General features: G+C 40.3%; 2 protein-coding genes across 4 annotated transcripts in view; both read right to left on the reverse strand.

Moving 5' to 3' along the window:
• Nucleotides 1–247: 247 nt before the first annotated feature.
• The window catches only part of LOC133782199 (tRNA-specific adenosine deaminase TAD2), a 46,286-nt gene continuing 26,957 nt past the window's right edge, over nt 248–19,576 (reverse strand). For 2 of the 3 annotated variants that reach the window (XM_062221412.1, XM_062221413.1), the window contains exons 3-8: nt 14,784–14,821; nt 13,777–13,843; nt 7,992–8,151; nt 7,811–7,907; nt 1,604–1,704; nt 248–613 (exon numbers count right to left, since the gene is read on the reverse strand). In XM_062221412.1, the coding sequence (XP_062077396.1) occupies nt 570–613; nt 1,604–1,704; nt 7,811–7,907; nt 7,992–8,151; nt 13,777–13,843; nt 14,784–14,821 (507 nt within the window). In that variant the 3' untranslated portion in view covers nt 248–569. The remainder of the gene's footprint in view (nt 614–1,603; nt 1,705–7,810; nt 7,908–7,991; nt 8,152–13,776; nt 13,844–14,783; nt 14,822–19,576) is intronic. The other variant, XM_062221414.1, reaches the window with a different exon arrangement.
• LOC133782197 (uncharacterized mitochondrial protein AtMg00810-like) lies at nt 8,360–13,770 on the reverse strand. The gene is made up of 2 exons (XM_062221411.1): nt 10,355–13,770; nt 8,360–10,178 (listed from the first exon to the last, which is right to left on the reverse strand). The coding sequence occupies exon 2, from the start codon at nt 9,802–9,804 to the stop codon at nt 8,638–8,640; it is 1,167 nt and encodes a 388-aa protein (XP_062077395.1). The 5' UTR covers nt 9,805–10,178; nt 10,355–13,770; the 3' UTR covers nt 8,360–8,637.

Here is a 19,576-nt window from a genome sequence, read left to right on the forward strand (position 1 = left end):
ATTAAATCCTCTATAGATGATCTACAACTAAGTCAGGTACAAATTATCATTTTACCCCTTATTGTATTTTATCCTTAAATACCACTAAGTTCCTTATAAATGATATTTCCATGAACTTTAATCACAGAAATGAGTACTCAATCATTTAACTCATTGGACCAAGCTATAAGGTGATCATCATTTCGCTTCTTGCTAGAAGCTATAGATGTTGATGTCTATAATTAACACTCTAACTCAATTATACTACTTGGGCATAAAATAGAGCTCAACGCGTAAAACTCGATCCTAACAGCTGAGCCCCAGTTCTTCTCTTGATATGTGTCTGCTGATTTTGGCCTTGAAAGTTTTCCAATTCAGACTTGCTGTAGTCTCTGAATGCCCAAGGAATAGCTATTGACTTTTGATCCTCTACATAAACATGGCGATGGCCTTCAATCTAGTTAAGCAGATTGTCTCTTAGAGAGTGAACATGGGCAGAAATAGCAATGGTGATAACAATAACAACAATAACATCAACACAGAGACCATCTGTACAAGTTATATGGCAACTGACGTGCTAGTTGGCATCTTCAACAGTTTTCACCACGAACAATGGGCCTGTGAGGCTTCGGAGCTGAAAGAATAAAAAATTACACTGGAATGAACAAGGACCCTTTACAGAACTTGTACATTTGTTTGAGCAACAAAACACAACCAAAATGACTTCAAGTAAAAATTTGGCATTTTACAAAATCACAGAACTAAATTCAAGTTCTACTAATTATTATCAAATACATTTCGATAAGTATCTAAAGAAAAGGTGAAAAATTATATAATATACATCTCATTACAGCAAGGCCCATCAAGTTGCATTGGATCCTTCCAAACTAAGAAACTAGTTAAAGGTATTTATACTAGTGAATATATCTTAAGCACACCTTCAAGTAAACACATACATATATATATATATGACCATAGAAAAAGTAGGTTCAACAAAATAACTTAAAACTGAAAGAAAAAAAACGATTCAACTGAATCAGACTACGATAGTGGAATCTAAAACCAAAAAAAGTAATTGCAGATGTTTTAAAAACTAAAATAGGACCAATCAGATAAGTATCGGACCTCGGGCTAGTTGAACCAAACCACAGCAACAACACAAGGACAGAATATTCTATTCTTAATTTTTATTGTCTTTTATTTAGATTCAAACAAAAAAAGATAATAATTTTTTTAAGAATGAGAGTTAAATTTAATATAACTATAAAATTTAGAACATTTATAGATATAAAAGAGAAAAAATATATATTTTTAAAATGTCAAAAAATTTCCTCCATAAAATCCAAGTTTTAAACAAAGCATAAAGAAAATACACAAGAAACTTTTGTTATGTATTCCTCTAAATACAAGCAAGAATTTCTTAAATTCATGTCGCATAAATGGCAGTATGCAAGCACATTTTTCGCACTTCCAAATACGTCTGATGATTTTGTTTTCTATAAGAACAGTAGGCTCTTTTCAAGTCATATAATTAATTTCTTCCCAAAGATTACACTAATGTAAATCAAATTGATAGTTTTCCAATACTACCAAACAATGTATTAATCATGATGATACTACTTACCATTAGGGTTCCCTTGCTCATAGAAGTTGCGAAATAGAGAGATTGCTTCTGATGCCCTTATTCCTCCATTGCATTTGAATCCCTTCCCTTGCATAACTCCACTAAAAATATATTGGGATAAAAATAAAAAACAGGAAGGAAAAACAAGAGTAATTAATAAATACAATATATAGAGATGATCTAACATAGGCGTATTATGGATTACTAATCTTATCATTGCAGCAAACTATATGTACTATTATATTTCTCCCCTTGCTTGAAACATCCTTCTTTTATGAAAAGGTAACAAAGTAAAAACAGAATAAATAAATATAGGATAAACACTGAAAACATAGCACATGAACTGAAATAAATCAATGTCCAAGACATTACTAGAAAACAAAACATAATTTTGAATGAAACTTATAGGCCACCCTTGACGTATGTGTATGCTAGGGGGGTAAGAAGGAATGACAGGTCAGCAAGTTGTTAGATGGGCTGGGGTACAATGTATTGGGGTACAGAATAGAGCTGTGAGCTTGAGTATTAAAGGGGAGTATTACGTATTATGTTCTTTGTGCTGTAAGAATTGTGTTGTATTTGGAGAGAATCCCAGCTCTCGAATTCTGGGTATTTTTAATGAAAAGGCAGCAAGGGAATTCAAGCTTATGAATCCCTGATTTTATTCAATTCTGAGTTAATTTCTGTTAAGTTTTACTGTGATACATACCAAGTGGTATCAGAGCAACAGATCCAAGATGGGACAGAAACCAAATTTTCAGATCGAGCTGGTGGAAGAGAAGATCGACGAGGTGCAGTCTGAACTGAGGCAGGAAGTTACGGCAATTCGATCGCAGATCGAACACCTGCCGCAGGAGCTGGACGCTTTACAAGCGGACACACAACGAATTCCAGAATTGGAAAAGAAGGTGGAATTCTTGGTTGCACATATTACGCAGCTGCTCCAGTCAACTCAGCAACCGGGAATGGCAAGTACAAGTGCTACGGATGATCGACAGAAGAAGGCAGTCGACGGCGACAGCTCTTCCTCTCATCCAGCAACCGGAGCTCCTTCGGCAATGCACCCACCTCCAACACCGTCGACGGGGCAGCCGTTTACACATCCTGACTTACAGCAATCTCGCGATTTCCGACCACCACGCATCGAGCTGCCATTGTTTGCTGGCGAGAACCCAGAGGGTTGGGTCTTCCGTGTGGAGAGATTCTTTCTTCTGAATCGATTGAGCGAAGCAGAAATGTTGGAGGCAGCTATAATTGGCCTGGATGGAGACGCTCTTACTTGGTTCCAATGGGAGAATTCCCGTCGCCAGATTACTTCATGGGCATTGTTGAAGCACCTTCTCATGGTGCGATTCCGATCTGCTCCCGTGGGGTCGTCGACGGAAGAGCTACTGTCCGTCAAGCAAGAATCTACAGTCAGAGCATATCGGCTTCAATGGGAGGCTCTGGCATCTAGAGTAGTCGGTGTTCCTGAACACGTCTTGGAGGGAAGTTTCAACAAGGGGTTGAAGGCGGAGATCCGTGGGCCGTTGCACGTGTTACAACCGTCGGGCCTGGCTCAAATCATAGAGACGGCCCAGCGCATTGAAGAGGGCCATTTCCTATCTGGATTGGGTTTCCACCACCGAACTAGATCGGCTAGGCCATAGGCCGGCTCAATTTTGTTGCCCAGATTTTCACAGCAGCATCCCAGCACGAGATCGACTACAGCGTTTTTGGTCAGCTCCCCGCAACCATCGTCGACCAGCACTGGGCCGCCGTCAGCAACGCCGGTCACCCCCCCTCCCTTACGACGGCTAATGGAGCAGGAGTACCAAGATAAGAAGAATCGTGGGGTCTGTTTTCGCTGCGATAAGAAGTTCCATCAGGGGCACGTTTGTGAACAGAAATCTTTGCATGTGATGTTGATTGCAGATGAGATCGAAGGTTCAGAGAGCCAAGAGTCAGCCCCCTCTAGTCCAGATTCGGGGGAGGAAACAGTACAGGAAGAACAATTAGCGATGCTGTCACTTAACTCATTAGTGGGCATATCATCAGCTCACACAATGAAAATATTGGGGTCAATAGCCGAACACCCAGTGACTGTGCTTATCGACGGTGGAGCAACGCACAATTTTGTGTCGAAGGACCTCGTTAATGCGGTTAAGTTGCCCGTTACAGAGACTACAGCTTATGGGGTTTTGCTGGGCACCGGGGGACGAGTACGAACGGAGGGGCTTTGCAAGAATGTGGAGTTAGACCTAGGGTCACTACGGGTGGTGACGGATTTTTTACTGTTAGAACTGGGGGGAGCCGATGCTATCTTGGGTATACAGTGGCTGAGTACTTTGGGGAATATGCAAGTGAACTGGCGCACCATGGTCATGAAATTCGAAATTGGGGGTACATGGATTACATTGCATGGGGACCCTAGTTTATGCAAGTCGCAGATCTCCTTGAAGGCTTTGATTCATTCAGTTCAGCATGAAGGACAGGGCTATTGGATTCAATGTGGTGCACTTACTGCCGAAGTTGACAGTAGGCCGACTGAAAATGGAGCTGAAATACAAGGATTACTGCAGAAACATGAAGTTGTATTCGACATGCCAAAAGGACTACACCCCACCGTTCTCATGAGCACCACATCACCTTGAGAGAAGGAGCTGGCCCCATTTCAGTGCGCCCTTACCGGTACGCGCAGATACAAAAAAATGAGATAGAAAAATTGTTGACGGAGATGTTACAGGCGGGGATAGTTCAGCCCAGTACCAGTCCCTTTTCGAGCCCCGTACTGCTAGTAAAAAAAAAGATGGGAGTTGGAGGTTTTGGGTCGATTATAGAGCATTTAACCGTGAAACAGTTGCTGATAAATTCCCCATTCCAGTCATTGAGGAGCTGTTGGACGAACTACATGGGGCAAGGGTCTTTCAAAACTCGACCTCAAGGCGGGTTATCACCAAATAAGGGTGGCAGCAAAGGATGTTGAGAAGACGGCTTTCCGTACCCATGAAGGACATTACGAATTTTTGGTTATGCCATTCGGCCTAACCAACGCTCCAGCCACTTTTCAAGCCTTAATGAACGATGTTTTTCGTGAGTTTTTGAGAAAGTTTGTCTTAGTTTTTTTTTATGATATACTTGTTTACAGCGCTTCCTTGGAGCTTCACTTGCAACACTTAGATTTGGTGTTATCTCGCCTCTGCCAGCATCAGTTGTATGCAAATAAAAAGAAGTGCTTATTTGGGCAGTCACAACTGGAATATTTGGGGCATATTGTTTCAGCAGCAGGTGTTTCGGCAGACCCACTAAAATTGGCAGCGATGGAAGAATGACCAGCACCCAGAAATTTAAAGGAGCTAAGAGGATTCTTGGGACTCACGTACTATCGAAAATTTGTAAGAGGTTATGGGTATTTGGCAAGACCGTTAACGGACCAGCTCAAGAAGGATGCATTTGGCTGGAATTAAGAGGCTCAGGCGGCATTTTTGGCACTTAAGAAAGCATTGTGTGAGGCCCCTATTTTAGCCTTACCAAATTTTGCTGCCCCATTTATAGTGGAGACGGACGCATCGGGGACGAGGGTTGGGGCTGTTTTGATGCAGGAACAACGTCCAATAGCTTATTTCAGCAAGGCGTTATCACCTAGAGATCGCTGCAAATCAGTTTATGAAAGAGAGCTTCTGGCTATGGTTTTAGCTATACAAAAATGGCGTCCTTACCTTTTGGGCCGCCAGTTTATAGTTCGAACGGACCAGCGGAGCTTAAGGTACTTGCTTGAGCAAAGAATGGTAGCAACGGAGCATCAAAAGTGGCTTACGAAGCTGCTGGGTTATGATTTTCAGGTCCAATACAAGCCAGGTTTTCAAAACAAAGCCGCTGATGCTCTCTCACGGGTACCAGAGATTGGCGCTTGCAATGCTTTATCCATTCCTAATCTGATTTCTGTTTCAGATTTAAAGAATCATGTAGCTACAGACCCAAATCTGGCTGCCATTGTTCAGCAACTTCAGCAGGGCAAAGAGGTACTGGGATACTCTTTTTCGAAGGGGTGTTTGAAGTTCAAAGGGCGGCTGGTAGTTCCCTCTTCTTCGCCGTTTATATCGCTGATATTACAGGAGTATCACTGTAGCAACATGGGGGGTCACACAGGGGCATTCCGCACATTTCAGCGCATCGCCGCTGATTTTTATTGGCAAGGAATGAGACAAGATATCCAAAAGTTTGTTGCTGAATGTCATACTTGTCAACAAAGCAAGTATTTAGCGCTGTCTCCAGCTGGTTTGTTACAGCCATTACCTATACCGGACCAAGTTTGGGACGATATATCGATGGATTTCATTGAGGGGTTACCGTGTTCCAATGGGTTCGATTCAATCTTAGTGGTGGTTGACCGTTTGTCTAAATATGGCCATTTTGTACCTCTTCGACACCCTTATACAGCTGCTACTGTTGCTGCCGTTTTTGTCAAAGAGATCGTCAAATTACATGGCATTCCTAAGTCCATTGTTTCCGATAGGGACAAAGTATTTCTCAGCCTTTTTTGGAAGGAGCTGTTTAAGTTGCAAGGAACTTCGCTGAAATATAGTTCAGCTTATCACCCACAGACAGATGGCCAAACCGAGGTACTCAATAGGTGTTTGGAGACCTACTTAAGGTGTTTTGTGAGCTCTCGGCCCTCACAATGGGTCAAATGGCTGGGATGGGCAGAGTATTGGTACAATACAGCGTACCATTCAGCAGCGGGAATGACGCCTTTTAAGGCTCTTTACCACAGAGACCCCCCGCCGTTGATGAGGATTGAAGGCAATCATACTATTGTTTCTGCTGTGGAGAAAAATTTGAAGGACGACCGTGACGCTATTTTGGATGTGTTAAAGATGAATTTACAGCGAGCTCAACAAAAGATGAAAGCTCAAGCTGATAAAAAGAGGCGCGATGTTCAGTTTGCAGTTGGGGACAATGTTTATGTGAAGCTGAAACCATATAGGCAGCAGACTTTGGCAAAAAGAAAAAATCAGAAGCTTGGACCTTTATTTTTTGGACCTTTTCCAGTTCTGGCCAGAGTGGGATCGACAGCCTACAAGTTGCTACTGCCACCTCAAATGAAAATTCACCCAGTTTTCCATGTTTCGATGTTGAGACCCGCTTTAGGCTCACATCAAACAACCATTCCTTTACCGTCCAACTTGACTGAAGAGCTGGAGTGGCTTCTTGAGCCTGAAGCGATGTTGGCCTTGCGTCCCGGTACTCAATTTCAGCAGCCACAGGTGTTGATCAAATGGCTACATCTACCGGAGTTTGAGGCGACTTGGGAGGATTTGGGCACAATCCAGCAGCAATTCCCAGATTTCCACCTTGAGGACAAGGTGCGTCTTTGGGCCGGGGGTAATGATAGGCCACCCTTGACGTATGTGTATGCTAGGGGGGTAAGAAGGAATGACAGGTCAGCAAGTTGTTAGAAGGGCTGGGGTACAATGTATTGGGGTACAGAATAGAGCTGTGAGCTTGAGTATTAAAGGGGAGTATTACGTATTATGTTCTTTGTGCTGTAAGAATTGTGTTGTATTTGGAGAGAATCCCAGCTCTCGAATTCTGGGTATTTTTAATGAAAAGGCAGCAAGGGAATTCAAGCTTATGAATCCCTGATTTTATTCAATTCTGAGTTAATTTCTGTTAAGTTTTACTGTGATACATACCAGAAACTTGACAGGAGGATAGAGCAATCAATATTGCATGACCTTTTTTCTAAAAAAACAAAAACAAAACAGCACTAAAACCAATTGACAAAAAGAAAATGGCACTAAAAAGATTTCCCAGAAAATAACCAAAATTTAGTAAATATCAGCAACATATACCAAGTTTAACTAAGTATCAATAAGTACTGGCATCATTAACATCGTTAGGTATAGCTGGGAAAATATGCATGTTCCCTGGGCGTCTATCTTGGACACCCAAAAGTCCGCCTGGGTTGCAAGCTGCAACAATGTTGATTTTCTCATCCTAGCAGCTAACTTTGTCGAACATGACCAAGCATTTTGCAGTGATGGATTGAACACATGCAACAAAGTGCACAAAGACACGTACACCTCTTTTGACAATTAAACTCAAGATTTGCATCAAGTATTTCATCAAGAAAAATAAAATTCACCAATCGTCCCGGTAGAACATTGTGAAGTAACCAAAAGAGAAACAGAAAATCTTGCTTTTGATTTAAGTTCAGGAATAAACCTAATGTGTGGTTCAGGGTTACTTGAGTGCAATGACAAAACGGACCCACATCCTCCAAATTTCTCATTAGCACATCCAAAGAAAACTTCTTTTATACCTATAGCAGATTAAGAAAATCACTTGAGCATTAACAATTTACAAAAGTAACTTTCATTATAACAGTAAAAGAAGTAGAGCATACCAAGAATTGACAAAGCAGTAGCACACATGATGCATGGTTCACATGTAACATAGAGCATGCACTTTGAAAACTTTTCAGCAATTTCAAACTTCGAATGTCCCCTTTTCTGCCACAGTTCAAGGAGAGAATCAATTGCTTCCATCTCTGCATGTCTTGTAGCCTGCATGCCTTTGAACAATATATAAACTAAAAGGCAATAAGATCATAAAAACTTGTTTGATGGTGGTGTCTGATGCCATAAGGCCAAAAGAAAAATTTCCCAACAAGCTCTCTATTATTAGCCTGGTGGTGATGTCGTACTTCAGTACTTGTGTGATGTATATGAGAAATCTGACGACGATCAAGCTCCCTTTGAATGGGACCTATTGTATATATTGTTAGTAATATTAGTAGACAAATGCGTTTGATGTCTTATCGTAAGAAGTCTTTGGTAAAAGTAAAATGTGCATCCTCTATTAGTCCTAATACAACCTGTAGTTGTTTTGGGGATTAAGTCTTCTAATCTGATTTTATTGAAGAATAGAAAGGCCAATATATAGGCAAATTACAATGTACAAGATAGCTAAAAAAATAAAAAAATAAATATTACAACCTATGCTTAGCTGTATAAGACACCCTAAATCTATCACTATTTCTACACTCCCCCTCAAGTTGTGTTGTATATGTTATACAAACCCAACTTGGAATTAAATTCTTCAAAACTCGTTTTTGGTAGGACTTTTGTTAGGATGTCGACAATCTGTTTCTTTGTGGGAATGTAGTTGAGCTCAATAACCTTTGAATTTACTTTTTCAAAAATGAAGTGTCGGTCGATTTCAACATGTTTAGTTCTATCATGGTGAACCGGATTCTTAGCAATGTTGATTGCAGCTTGACTATCACTGTACATCTTAAATGACTCAGGAGAGTCAATTCTCAACTCATTAATTAGCCTTTTGAGCCACATTCCTTCCCATATACCTAAGGCCAAAGCACGATATTCTGACTCTGCACTACTCCTTGAGACCACAGACTGCTTTTTGCTTTGCCAAATGACTAAATTACCCCATACATAGGTGCAATAACTACTGGTTGATCGTCTGTCGGTCAGCTGTCCAGCCCAACTAGAATCTGTGTAGACTTCTAAGTCTCGATTGTTGTGTTTTCTGAAGTGCAAACCAAGACCTGGTGTCATTTTTAAATATCTTAGAATACGACGAACTGCTTCCAAATGCTCCTCGAAAGGATTGTGCATGTGTTGGCTTACCACGCAAACAGAGAAAGCGATATCAGGTCTAGTATGAGAGAGATAGATTAGTTTCCCCACTAATCTTTGATAACTCCCCCTCTCTACTGGAGTTGAATCCTCACTTCGAATTGCTTTCAAGTTTGGATCCATTGGAGTGTCAACAGGCTTACTTCCAATCATTCCAATTTCTTTTAAAAGGTCTAGAATATACTTTCTTTGAGATATAACAATTCCATCTTTGGATCGGGCTACTTCCATTCCAAGAAAGTATTTGAGGGGTCCTAAATCTTTAATTTCAAACTCTGAGGCAAAAAGTCTTTTGAGATCTGAAATTTCGCATGAATCGTCTCCAGTTGGGATTATGTCATCCACATAGACAATGAAAATTGTCAGCTTCCCTGTTAAAGAGAACTTAACAAACAGGGTATGATCAGCCTGGCTTTGAGTATATCCATGTTTAATAACTATCTTTGCAAATCTATCAAACCATGCCCAAGGTGACTGTTTCAAGCCATAAAGAGATTTGAGAAGTTTGCACACTACTCGACCATTGGAGTATTTTTTCATCCCTAGTGGAATTTCCATATAGACTTCTTCTTCGAGTCCCCCATTCAAGAAGGCATTTTTACATCCAACTGATATAAAGGCCAATCACAATTTACAGCAAGTGATAACAAAACTCTTACTGTATTAAGCTTGGCGACGGGAGCAACGGTCTCCTGATAGTCAACACCATATGATTGAGTGAACCCTTTCGCGACCAACTGAGCCTTGAATCTGTTGATACTCCAATCTGAGTTATACTTGACGGTAAAAATCCACTTACAACCAACTGTCCGCTTTCCTTGAGGTAACTCGGTGAGAACCCAAGTACCATTTTTCTCAAGAGCATTGATTTCTTCATCGACTGCAATCTTCCATTTAGGATCTTTCAAGGCCTCATAAATGTCTGTAGGAATCTGAATAAGATCAAGGGAAGAGACAAAGACTCAGTACATAGGTGTTAGTTTCCCATAGGCAACATATTTCTCTATTGGGTGATTAGTACAAGTTTTGACACCCTTTCGAAGAGTAATAGGCAGGTTAATGTCATCAATAGTAGGAGAAACTAACTCATGAGTCATAGAATCCATACCTTCATGATTTTCAAGGTTGCGAGAGCTCGGTTGAGTGTTTGAACAGTCCTTGTCTTGCATGTTGACCTCTATATTCCCAGCTTTTCTTCTGCTATAAACACGAAGTTCTTTGTTACCTATATCAAATTGTGCTTGAGTTTGAAGTGGTGGTACATTTGAGAGAGTGTTCGGATTTTCATCGACGGAAAATGAGGTCGGACTGACTATAGGAAGTGAGGAGGACGGGCTGGATGTATTTTCTGGGCTGAGATTTGGTTGGATAGGCAAAGAAGAATGCAAGGGAGAACCAGTTGACTGTGACAACACAAGTAAGGGTTGAGCAGTTTGATGATGTTCATGTGTGAAGACATTGAGTTGAAGAAATGCAGCCTGATGATCATGAAGAGTTTCCCAAATCTGATATTCCTTTGAATGCTCCCCCTGAATACCAGGTTTGGGAAAGAAAGATTGGTGTTCAAAAAAGGTGGCATCCATAGTGTTTTAACCCTCTTTGTAACTGGGGAGTAACATTTGTATCCCTTTTGAGTGCTGGAATAGCCGATGAAGAGACATTTGTGAGACTTTGGATCAAGCTTTGTTCTTTTGTGATCATAAATATGGACAAAGGCAGTACAGTCGAAGACTTTGAGTGGAAGATTTGAGGAGAAAGTTGAGATATGAGGGAATGTTGCGAGTAACAGATTTCTTGGGGTTTTGAATTGTAGTACTCAGCTAGGCATACGATTTACGAGATAGGTGGCTGTGAGTACGGCTTCCCCCCAAAACTGTTTCGGAACATTATTTGAAAGCATGATTGACCTAGAAACTTCAAGAAGATGTCTGTTTTTTCTCTCAGCCACCTCATTTTGCAGTGGAGTATCAACACATGAACTAATATGAACAATCTCTTGCTCTAACAAGTATGGACCAAGAATGGAGTTAAAATATTCCTTCCCATTGTCAGTTTTCATAATTTGGATTTTTTGGTTGAATTGATTTTGAATCATGGAATGGAAATTTTGAAAGACAGAAGCAGTTTCTGATTTTTTCTTTCATGAGAAAGGTCCATGTTGTCCTAGTGTGATCATCGATAAAGGATACGAACCATCTAGATCCATTGATATTTGTTACCCGTGAGGGTCCCCAAATATCACTGTGTATCAGTGAAAAAGGTTTTGAAGGTTTGTAAGAAAAATTGGGATAAGAGTTTCGAGTGTGTTTAGCAAGTTGACAGGCTTCACAGTGAAAGAATTTTGGTTGTTTGTGGATAAATAACTGAGGAAAGAGTTTTTCAAGATAACCAAAATTTGGATGTCCAAGTCGAAAATGCCACAACATGATAAGATTGTCATTCGAAACAGACAGAATGAGAAATAGAATTTAAATGGTTACCACAACTTGATTTGTGAACTTGTTTACTTTTAGGAGAATCCTTGAGAATATAGAGTCCATGCATTTTAGCACTGCCAATCACCTTTGCCGAGCCCACAACCTGAAATTCACAAAAATTTGGATAGAATTTAGTCACACAATTCAAGTCTCTTGTGAGTTTTCTTATTGAGAGAAGATTGCAACTTAATTTAGGGACAAATAGAACAGATGAAAGGAGAAGATCATCTGATAATTTTATGAAACCACTCCCCATCACTTTTGAGAGGGATCCATCGGCAATTCTGACTGTGGGGCAATGAGCACATTGTTTGAAGGTGGTGAAGACTAGTAAATCACCCGTCATGTGGTCGGAAGCTCCTGAATCCACTATCCAAAGACCTTTGTTGGCGGATGCAGTAAATGTGTGAAATGAAGAACTTTGATGACACATTATATTGACGTTTGCCTCGATTGTATGTGGTTGTAGCTACTGCAAAAATTGTCGAAGAGGGTTCGGAGGTGTTTTGAGAGGTGGCAAACTTTGTTCCTTTGAGATGTGGCTGACTTTGTGACAGTTGGTTGGTAGAGGGCTCTCATGAAGTTGAAACAAATTTATGAGATTAATTGGCTGAGATGGAGGAGCCATGAAATTTGGAGATTGGATTTTCATGATGAATGGGCAGCGGAAAAAAAGATGTTTATGAAGTCAAGATAGATGGAAAAACTTGGCACAAAAATGCAATTCTTTGATGAAATGGTGGGAGAACCTGAGATGAAGAGTCACAACCACAATAGGAAGTGCCGAGGAGGAAGACGCTGGAGAAAGATGGCCGGCGGCGTTGTCACGCGCCTACACGCGCGCGTGGGAGAAGACGTGGAGTGGCGCGTGTGACTCACGCGCCACTCTTCTAGACCACGAGATTTGGGGTTTTGTCGATCGAAGGTGGGGCAATCTTTCTGGGCAGGAGGTGAGATTAGAAGACAACTCTAAAAAGATTTCTAACTTTGAGCCTCAAAGAACGAAACCCTAATTTTTTTTAAGAAATGGCAGAGAAAAAAAATTGGAAAGGTTTCCCAATTTTTGGACTACAAATGCTCTAATACCATGTAGTTGTTCTGGGATTAATTCTTCTAATCTGATTTTATTGAAGAATAGAAAGGCCAATATATAGGCAAATTACAATGTACAAGATTGCTAAAAAAGGAAAGAAATATATATTACAACCATGTAGTTGTTCTGGGATTAATTCTTCTAATCTGATTTTATTGAAGAATAGAAAGGCCAATATATAGGCAAATTACAATGTACAAGATTGCTAAAAAAGGAAAGAAATAAATATTACAACCTATGCTTAGCTGTACAAGACACCCTAAATCTATCACTATTTCTACACAACCATAGGAGGAAAACGACTAGAGATAACTTCCCTTGTTTGGAATACAACTAATAACAGGTATAAACAATATTACAAAACTCCCCCTTGAGATGATGAATAGATATTATCACTCCCAGCTTGCTACCAATTGTTAGCAATGCATGACTTGTTGCTATCTTGGTTAATATCTAATGATCTTATGTTTCCTTATTTATTTTGAATAATTTACCACATTTTACATTTTCTTTATTACTTCTAGGAAGTTCAAACTAACTTGGACAAGATACCCTTTAGCCTCCAACTTTTGCTAAGAGTTGTACTTTACCCCTGATTAGCATTTTTCTCATGTGCCCTGAAATTACAAAACTAGTTTTGGTTTGCTCCATTCTGTAAGAAGCATAATGGCATTTTTTTTTTCATTTTGACTTTGGGGAAGGGGGATTCAAATCTAAGACCTATTTGTAAGGAGAGATGTAATAGCACTAGGCTCTGCTTATGACCACGGCTTCTTTCTTTCTTGTGTGTGAGTGTGTGTGTGTGTGTTTTCTTGTTGAAAAGGTTTCAAAGAGCATCCATTTAAAAACAAGCAATAAAAAACCAAGTTAACAGAATAATAAAGTAAGCTAATGTAGAGTCCATGAGAGAGTAAACTGAAGTAATGTCAGGGTACTTGTTAAGAGAAACAGATGATTTACATTTCGTGTCTCAGTAGTTCGATTTCTTCCCGAGGCTATGACCTTCCCATCTTCAACAAGGACACAACTGATCAGACAAGTGAAATCTTAGTGTAAGGAAATGGACCTATATAATCCTATCTTGAACTCAAATAAAAATCATAAATAAATAAATAATATAATATTATATCTAAAAATCATAAATAATAAAAATATAAATTTATAGCTAAATAAAACTTTCTAGGAATACATCCTAAACTGTTAAAATACCAACGTTTAGATCACATATGTGAAATCCTTGGAAGTTTATTACATCTTTATTTGATTTATTATGACATTTTCTGAAGAAAAAGCAGGGAATAATAAAAGAATTAAACATAGTGTTATGGATTCTCAATGTAAATGAGTTTAAAATTTTATTATTCTCAGATTTGGTGAGGGAGTGGAGTTCTATTCTGTAATCTGTCCTCAGATTTTCTCTCTTTTGGAGATATCTTGTCCTTAAAAGATGCCTTTTATTGGGGAAAAAAAAAAGCTTCTCTAACCATTTAAGGTCACAAATAATAGTCTGAAGCTTGATCTAATGCCTGAATTCCAGGAGTAAAATTTACTCTCACACATTATCATTATTATTGTCCAAATCTAATATGAAGGCTCATTGAAGCTTGAAACTTGAAGCTGATATGCCAATTTTTCATGGTTTACGCAATTTCATTTTTTAGTTTATGTCAAATTTCAACGAACCAATCAGGAACAACTATGGGACTTTGATTGTTGAGAGAAAACTGTGACCAAGCTTGACCTGTTTGTACAATAGTCTAATAATCTTTAAGAGAAGCTCCCAATAAAAGGAAAAAAGGTGTGAACTCTTAAACCTAGATTCTTGCAATAGAGTGGCCGACTGGCATGCTATGAAATTTGAGTGGGAAAAAAAACAAAACAAAAGAACTACCAAACGATACACTTAATTAGTAGAGATTTTAAAGAGTTGACAGGAAATGACTGAATATGATAACAAATCAGCTTACCCAACAGGAACTTCAAGGCTGTCCAAGGCAACTTTAGCCTGGCACATAACATGCAAAAGTAAATATAAGAGTATTAAACTCCAGCAAGTGAAAGAAGAGTAAGCAAGCATAAATGAAGAAGTAACAAAAATAAGGAATAAACACTAAACTTGGCCATACATCACTCTCAAATGGCCCTATGATAGCCTTAAATTTCCTAAAACCACCTACTTTACAATATTAATTAGGTATCTCAATTAGAATTTTTTTGGAAGAGTCCCATTCCAAGAAAAGTGAAGATTTTTGTTTGGTTGCTGTCTTTAAATTGTACTAGTGCCAATGATGTTTTGCAAAATAGAAGACCTTAATGGAGAAAATGCTGATCATGTATTCCTTCATTGTTCTTTCTCACTGGAGCTATGGTTCAAAGTACTGAAGGAATTTGGCATGGAATGAGTTATACCTCCTCAATGCATAGATATTTTGTCTATGTTTATAATAGGTGATAGAAGGAGGCAGCTGCTATGGAAGGTGGTGACCATGGCTGTATGGTGGGCTTTGTGGCTGGAGAGAAATAAGAGAATATTTGATGATAAAGAAGAATCTGGGGAGATATTGTGGGTGAAGATCAGGATCTGAATGGCTGTGTAATTGTTCAAACTTCAAAGTGAGAATTCAAAGATATCTTTTTCTGAAGTCATGTTTCGGAATTGGCAGTATATTTTGTAACCTGTTTTTGCAGCTTTCTGTTTCACAAATTTGCCGTCTCTGAATATAGTCTGGCAGTTTTCTGTTGATTTTGTTTTTAGGAAAATGTTGCTTCTATTTTCTTGTTTTTGTTAGTTTTGGGTAGTATGTTACTGTACTTCAATCTACTCCTTGTATTATTAATATATGGGATATTTGCAGCATAAGTACCCAATGTTTGGGTTTTGTACGCGGCATAGACCCAATATTTATTTTTAGTGGCAATAGTACCCAAAGTCAGTAAAAGTATAATTTCGTCAGCCTCCTCACACTTGTTGGTCCAGTTATCACGAAATGGAGACCTAACAGAGGAGGCTGACGAAATTACACTTTTACTGACTTTGGATATTATTGCCACTAAAAATAAACATTGGGTCTATGCCACGTACAAAACCTAAATATTGGGTACTTATGCCGCAATTATCCCTTAATATATTAATAATACAAGTAGTGTTATTTTATAAGAAAACAAAAATAGGTATCTCAATCCGTTATTTTTTAAAAAAAAGATAGAGGACTTAGTCAGAGACTGACCCCCTCTCAACATTATTGAGAGACCTCACTTTTGGCAGAGGAATACCGTGGTTACAAAGCAATCACAAAAAACAAACCACCAAAACCCCACAACAAACACCCACCCCCAACTTTAAAGCCAAAAATTGCCCCTATCTCTAATAAGATCCAAAAAAGAAACCCCTGCATAAAACTAGGTTCTATACACCCAAGTTGCAACCCAAAACTTAATCTTATCCCAAATAGCCTCAATTGAGTTAAAGACACCTTCAAAAATTCTACTATTCCTTTCAAGCCATAAGGCCCAAAAAGTCGCTAGCAAGGTAGTCTGCCACAACCGAGACACCCTTTTGCCTCCCTCTAACCAACTCAAAAACAATTGTGAACAAGTAAAAGGAATACACCAAAGGACACCAAACTCAGCCAAGACCTTACCCCACACCTTCCTAGCAAAATGACACCTCCAGGAATAAGTGTCTAGTTGATTCCCCTGCAATCTTACAACAAACGCACCAACTAGGAGATAAACAATGATAGGGTGGTAGACTCAACCTGTCAAATACACAGCAGAGAAATAACAAGAAAATAGGCAGAAAATGAATCAATATTTCTGGATTTATCTCTAGGAATTTGAGAGCCTAGTCTCTCCCCAAAGGGTTACACCCTACCAAATTCTCCACACCCCTAAATGAGTTCCTCTCCTTCTTATATCTGAGTACCTCAGCTGGTGCCCTACACTCTATTACACAGTAGCACCACTCACATAACAGAATGCTAACCTCCTCAACTAACTATCCCCTACAGCCCCCCCCCCCCCCCATTGTTACCTTTCCTACGCCTGCGCATGTAGACAAAAGTCAAAGGTGGTCTATCAATACCGCCGCCCAGAAGTCTCACCTTGTCCTCAAGGTGGAAATGGGGAAATTGATCCTGGACAACCTGAAAATCTTTCCAAGTTAGCTTCAAAAGCTGGTAAGTGTGCCCATTTGATTAGTGTCTGTGGTGCTGCCTTGTGCGTACCTGGCCTCACTTCCAACACAGCCTCTGGCTTTAAGGACCACTCCAAATCCGCGGACAACCCAGGAGGAAGCACAGTAGCTTGTTGGGTCGGACCAAGAGCAGCTTTGAGCATGGAAGCATGAAACATTGGGTGGATCGAAGCATCAGGTGGAAGCTGAAGTCGATAAGCCGCTGCACCTATTTTGGCTGTGATTGGAAAGGGTCCAAAATAGCGAGGGGCCAACTTCTCATTCAATCTTTTTGCTACTATCCTCTGTCTATATGGCCTGAGCTTGACGTAAACCAAATCGCCCACCTCAAACTGAACATCTCGTCACTTGCGGTCGGCCTGAATCTTCATCTTTTGCTAAGCTTGGTGCAAATTTTGCTTAAGCAAACTGAGTATGTCATCCCGATCCCTCAAATTCTGGTCTACTGCAGAAACCCGAGTGCTTGCAGCCTCAAAACGAACAAGAGGCGGAGGGTCACGGAGATACAAGGCCTTAAATGGTGTCATACCCGCTGATGAGTGGAAAGCTGTGTTATACCAATGCTCAGCCCACGACAGCCATCTAGACCACTGCTTGGGCTTGGTACTCACAAAGCAGCGAAGGTATGTTTCCAAACAATGATTAACTACTTCTGTTTGCCCATCGGATTGAGGGTGATATGTTATGCTATGTTTAAGAAGTGTGCCTTGCAAACGGAATAACTCCTTCCAAAAAAGGCTCAAAAAAATCTTGTCTCTATCCGACGCGGTGGAGAGAGGAATACCATGCAACTTGACTATTTCTTTGACAAAAATTTCAGCCGCCGTAACTGCTGTGAATGGATGCCTCAGTGCAACAAAATGCCCATACTTCGTCAAACGATCCACTACCACCAGAATGGTATCAAATCAATTCGAGATTGGTAAACCTTCTATAAAATCTAATGAAATATCCCTCCAAACTTGCTCCAGAATAGGGAGGGGCTGCAGCAATCCCACAGGGGACTGAGCCATATACTTGCTTTGTTGGAAAACTGCACATGCCGCAACAAATTTTTGGACATTTCGCATCCCCGACCAATACAAAATCTGCTGCCAGTCCCTGAAAAGTCTTGAAAACTCATGAATGTCCCCCCACCTTAGTGTCGTGATACTCTTGAAGAAGCAACGAGATGAATGGAGAGGTGGCTGGAAGTACTACTCTACCCTTGAACTTTAAACAGCCCTGGACCAAGGAATATCCCCCACCGTCTTGTCCTTTCTCCAAATCCCGAACCACTTTAGACAAGGTTGGGTCCGACGCAATGTGTGCCTATAGATCAGTCATGGATAACACACTAGGGATGGAGATAGCAGCCAAGAAGCCCTCACTGTACACCTTCGACAACGCGTCAGCCGCTTTGTTTTCCAATCCGGGTCGGTATTGTATATCAAAGTCGTAACCAAGCAGCTTGGTGAGCCATTTCTGATGTTTCGTGGCATCTAATCTTTGCTCTAGGAGGTACTTAAGACTCTTTTGATCTATTCTGATCAGAAACTTACGCCCCAATAAGTATGGTCGCCATTTTTGGATAGCTAACACAATCGCCATCAACTCTCGCTCATAAACCGATTTGGTCCTAGCCCATGGACACAAAACTTGACTGTAAAAGGCTATTGGCCCCTAGTTTTGCATCAGAACAGCGCCCAACACCGACCCCGAAGCATCAGCCTCCAACACAAATGGTACAGAAAAATCTGGTAAGGCTAAAACGGGTACGTGACATATGGCCTCATTGAGCTGAATGAACGCTTCATGCGCATCTGAAGTCCAGCCGAAGGCATCCTTTTTCAATTGTTCTGTCAGAGGCCGAGCAATATGTCCATATCCTTCGACGAATTTTCTGTAGTATCCCGTGAGTCCTAGGAACCCCCTCAATTCCTTAATCGACTTTGGAACAGGCCATTTTCTCATCGCCTCGAGCTTACTCAAATTCGCTGCCACCTCTTGAGCTGAAATGACATGGCCAAGATATTCTACACGAGCTTGGGCAAATAGACACTTCTTCCTATTGGCATATAAGCCATGATAATGCAGCTTCGTCAAAACCAACTCAACATGACGCAAGTGCTCCGCCAAAGATGAGCTATAGATCAAAATATCGTCGAAAAACACGAGACAAATTTCCGTAAGAGTTCCCGAAAGACCTCATTCATGAGGCCTTGGAATGTGGCTGGGGCATTTGTGAGGCCGAAGAGCATGACCAAAAACTCGTAGTGACCCTCATGTGTTCGAAAGACTTTCTTTTCGATGTCCCAAGCAGCAACCTGAATTTTATGGTACCACGATTCCAAATCCAGCTTAGAAAACACTTGTGCACCATGAAGTTCATCCAACAATTCATCGATCACTGGAATAGGAAACTTATCCGCCACCGTTTCCCTATTAAGTGCTCGGTAATCAACGCAAAATCGCCAACTCCCATCTTTCTTCTTGACTAACAAAACTGGGCTAGAGAAAGGGCTTGTACTTGGCCAAATAATCCCTGCCTGAATCATCTTCTTTACTAGTCGCTCAATTTCATCC

This window comes from Humulus lupulus, chromosome 6 (genome assembly GCF_963169125.1).
Source record: "Humulus lupulus chromosome 6, drHumLupu1.1, whole genome shotgun sequence".
In the NCBI taxonomy this organism is placed as follows: Eukaryota; Viridiplantae; Streptophyta; class Magnoliopsida; order Rosales; family Cannabaceae; genus Humulus; species Humulus lupulus.

What these genes read in the sequence shown, in the direction of transcription:
- LOC133782197 (XM_062221411.1), bottom strand. Translation starts at nt 9,804, where the DNA reads ATGGAAATTCCACTAGGGATGAAAAAATACTCCAATGGTCGAGTAGTG.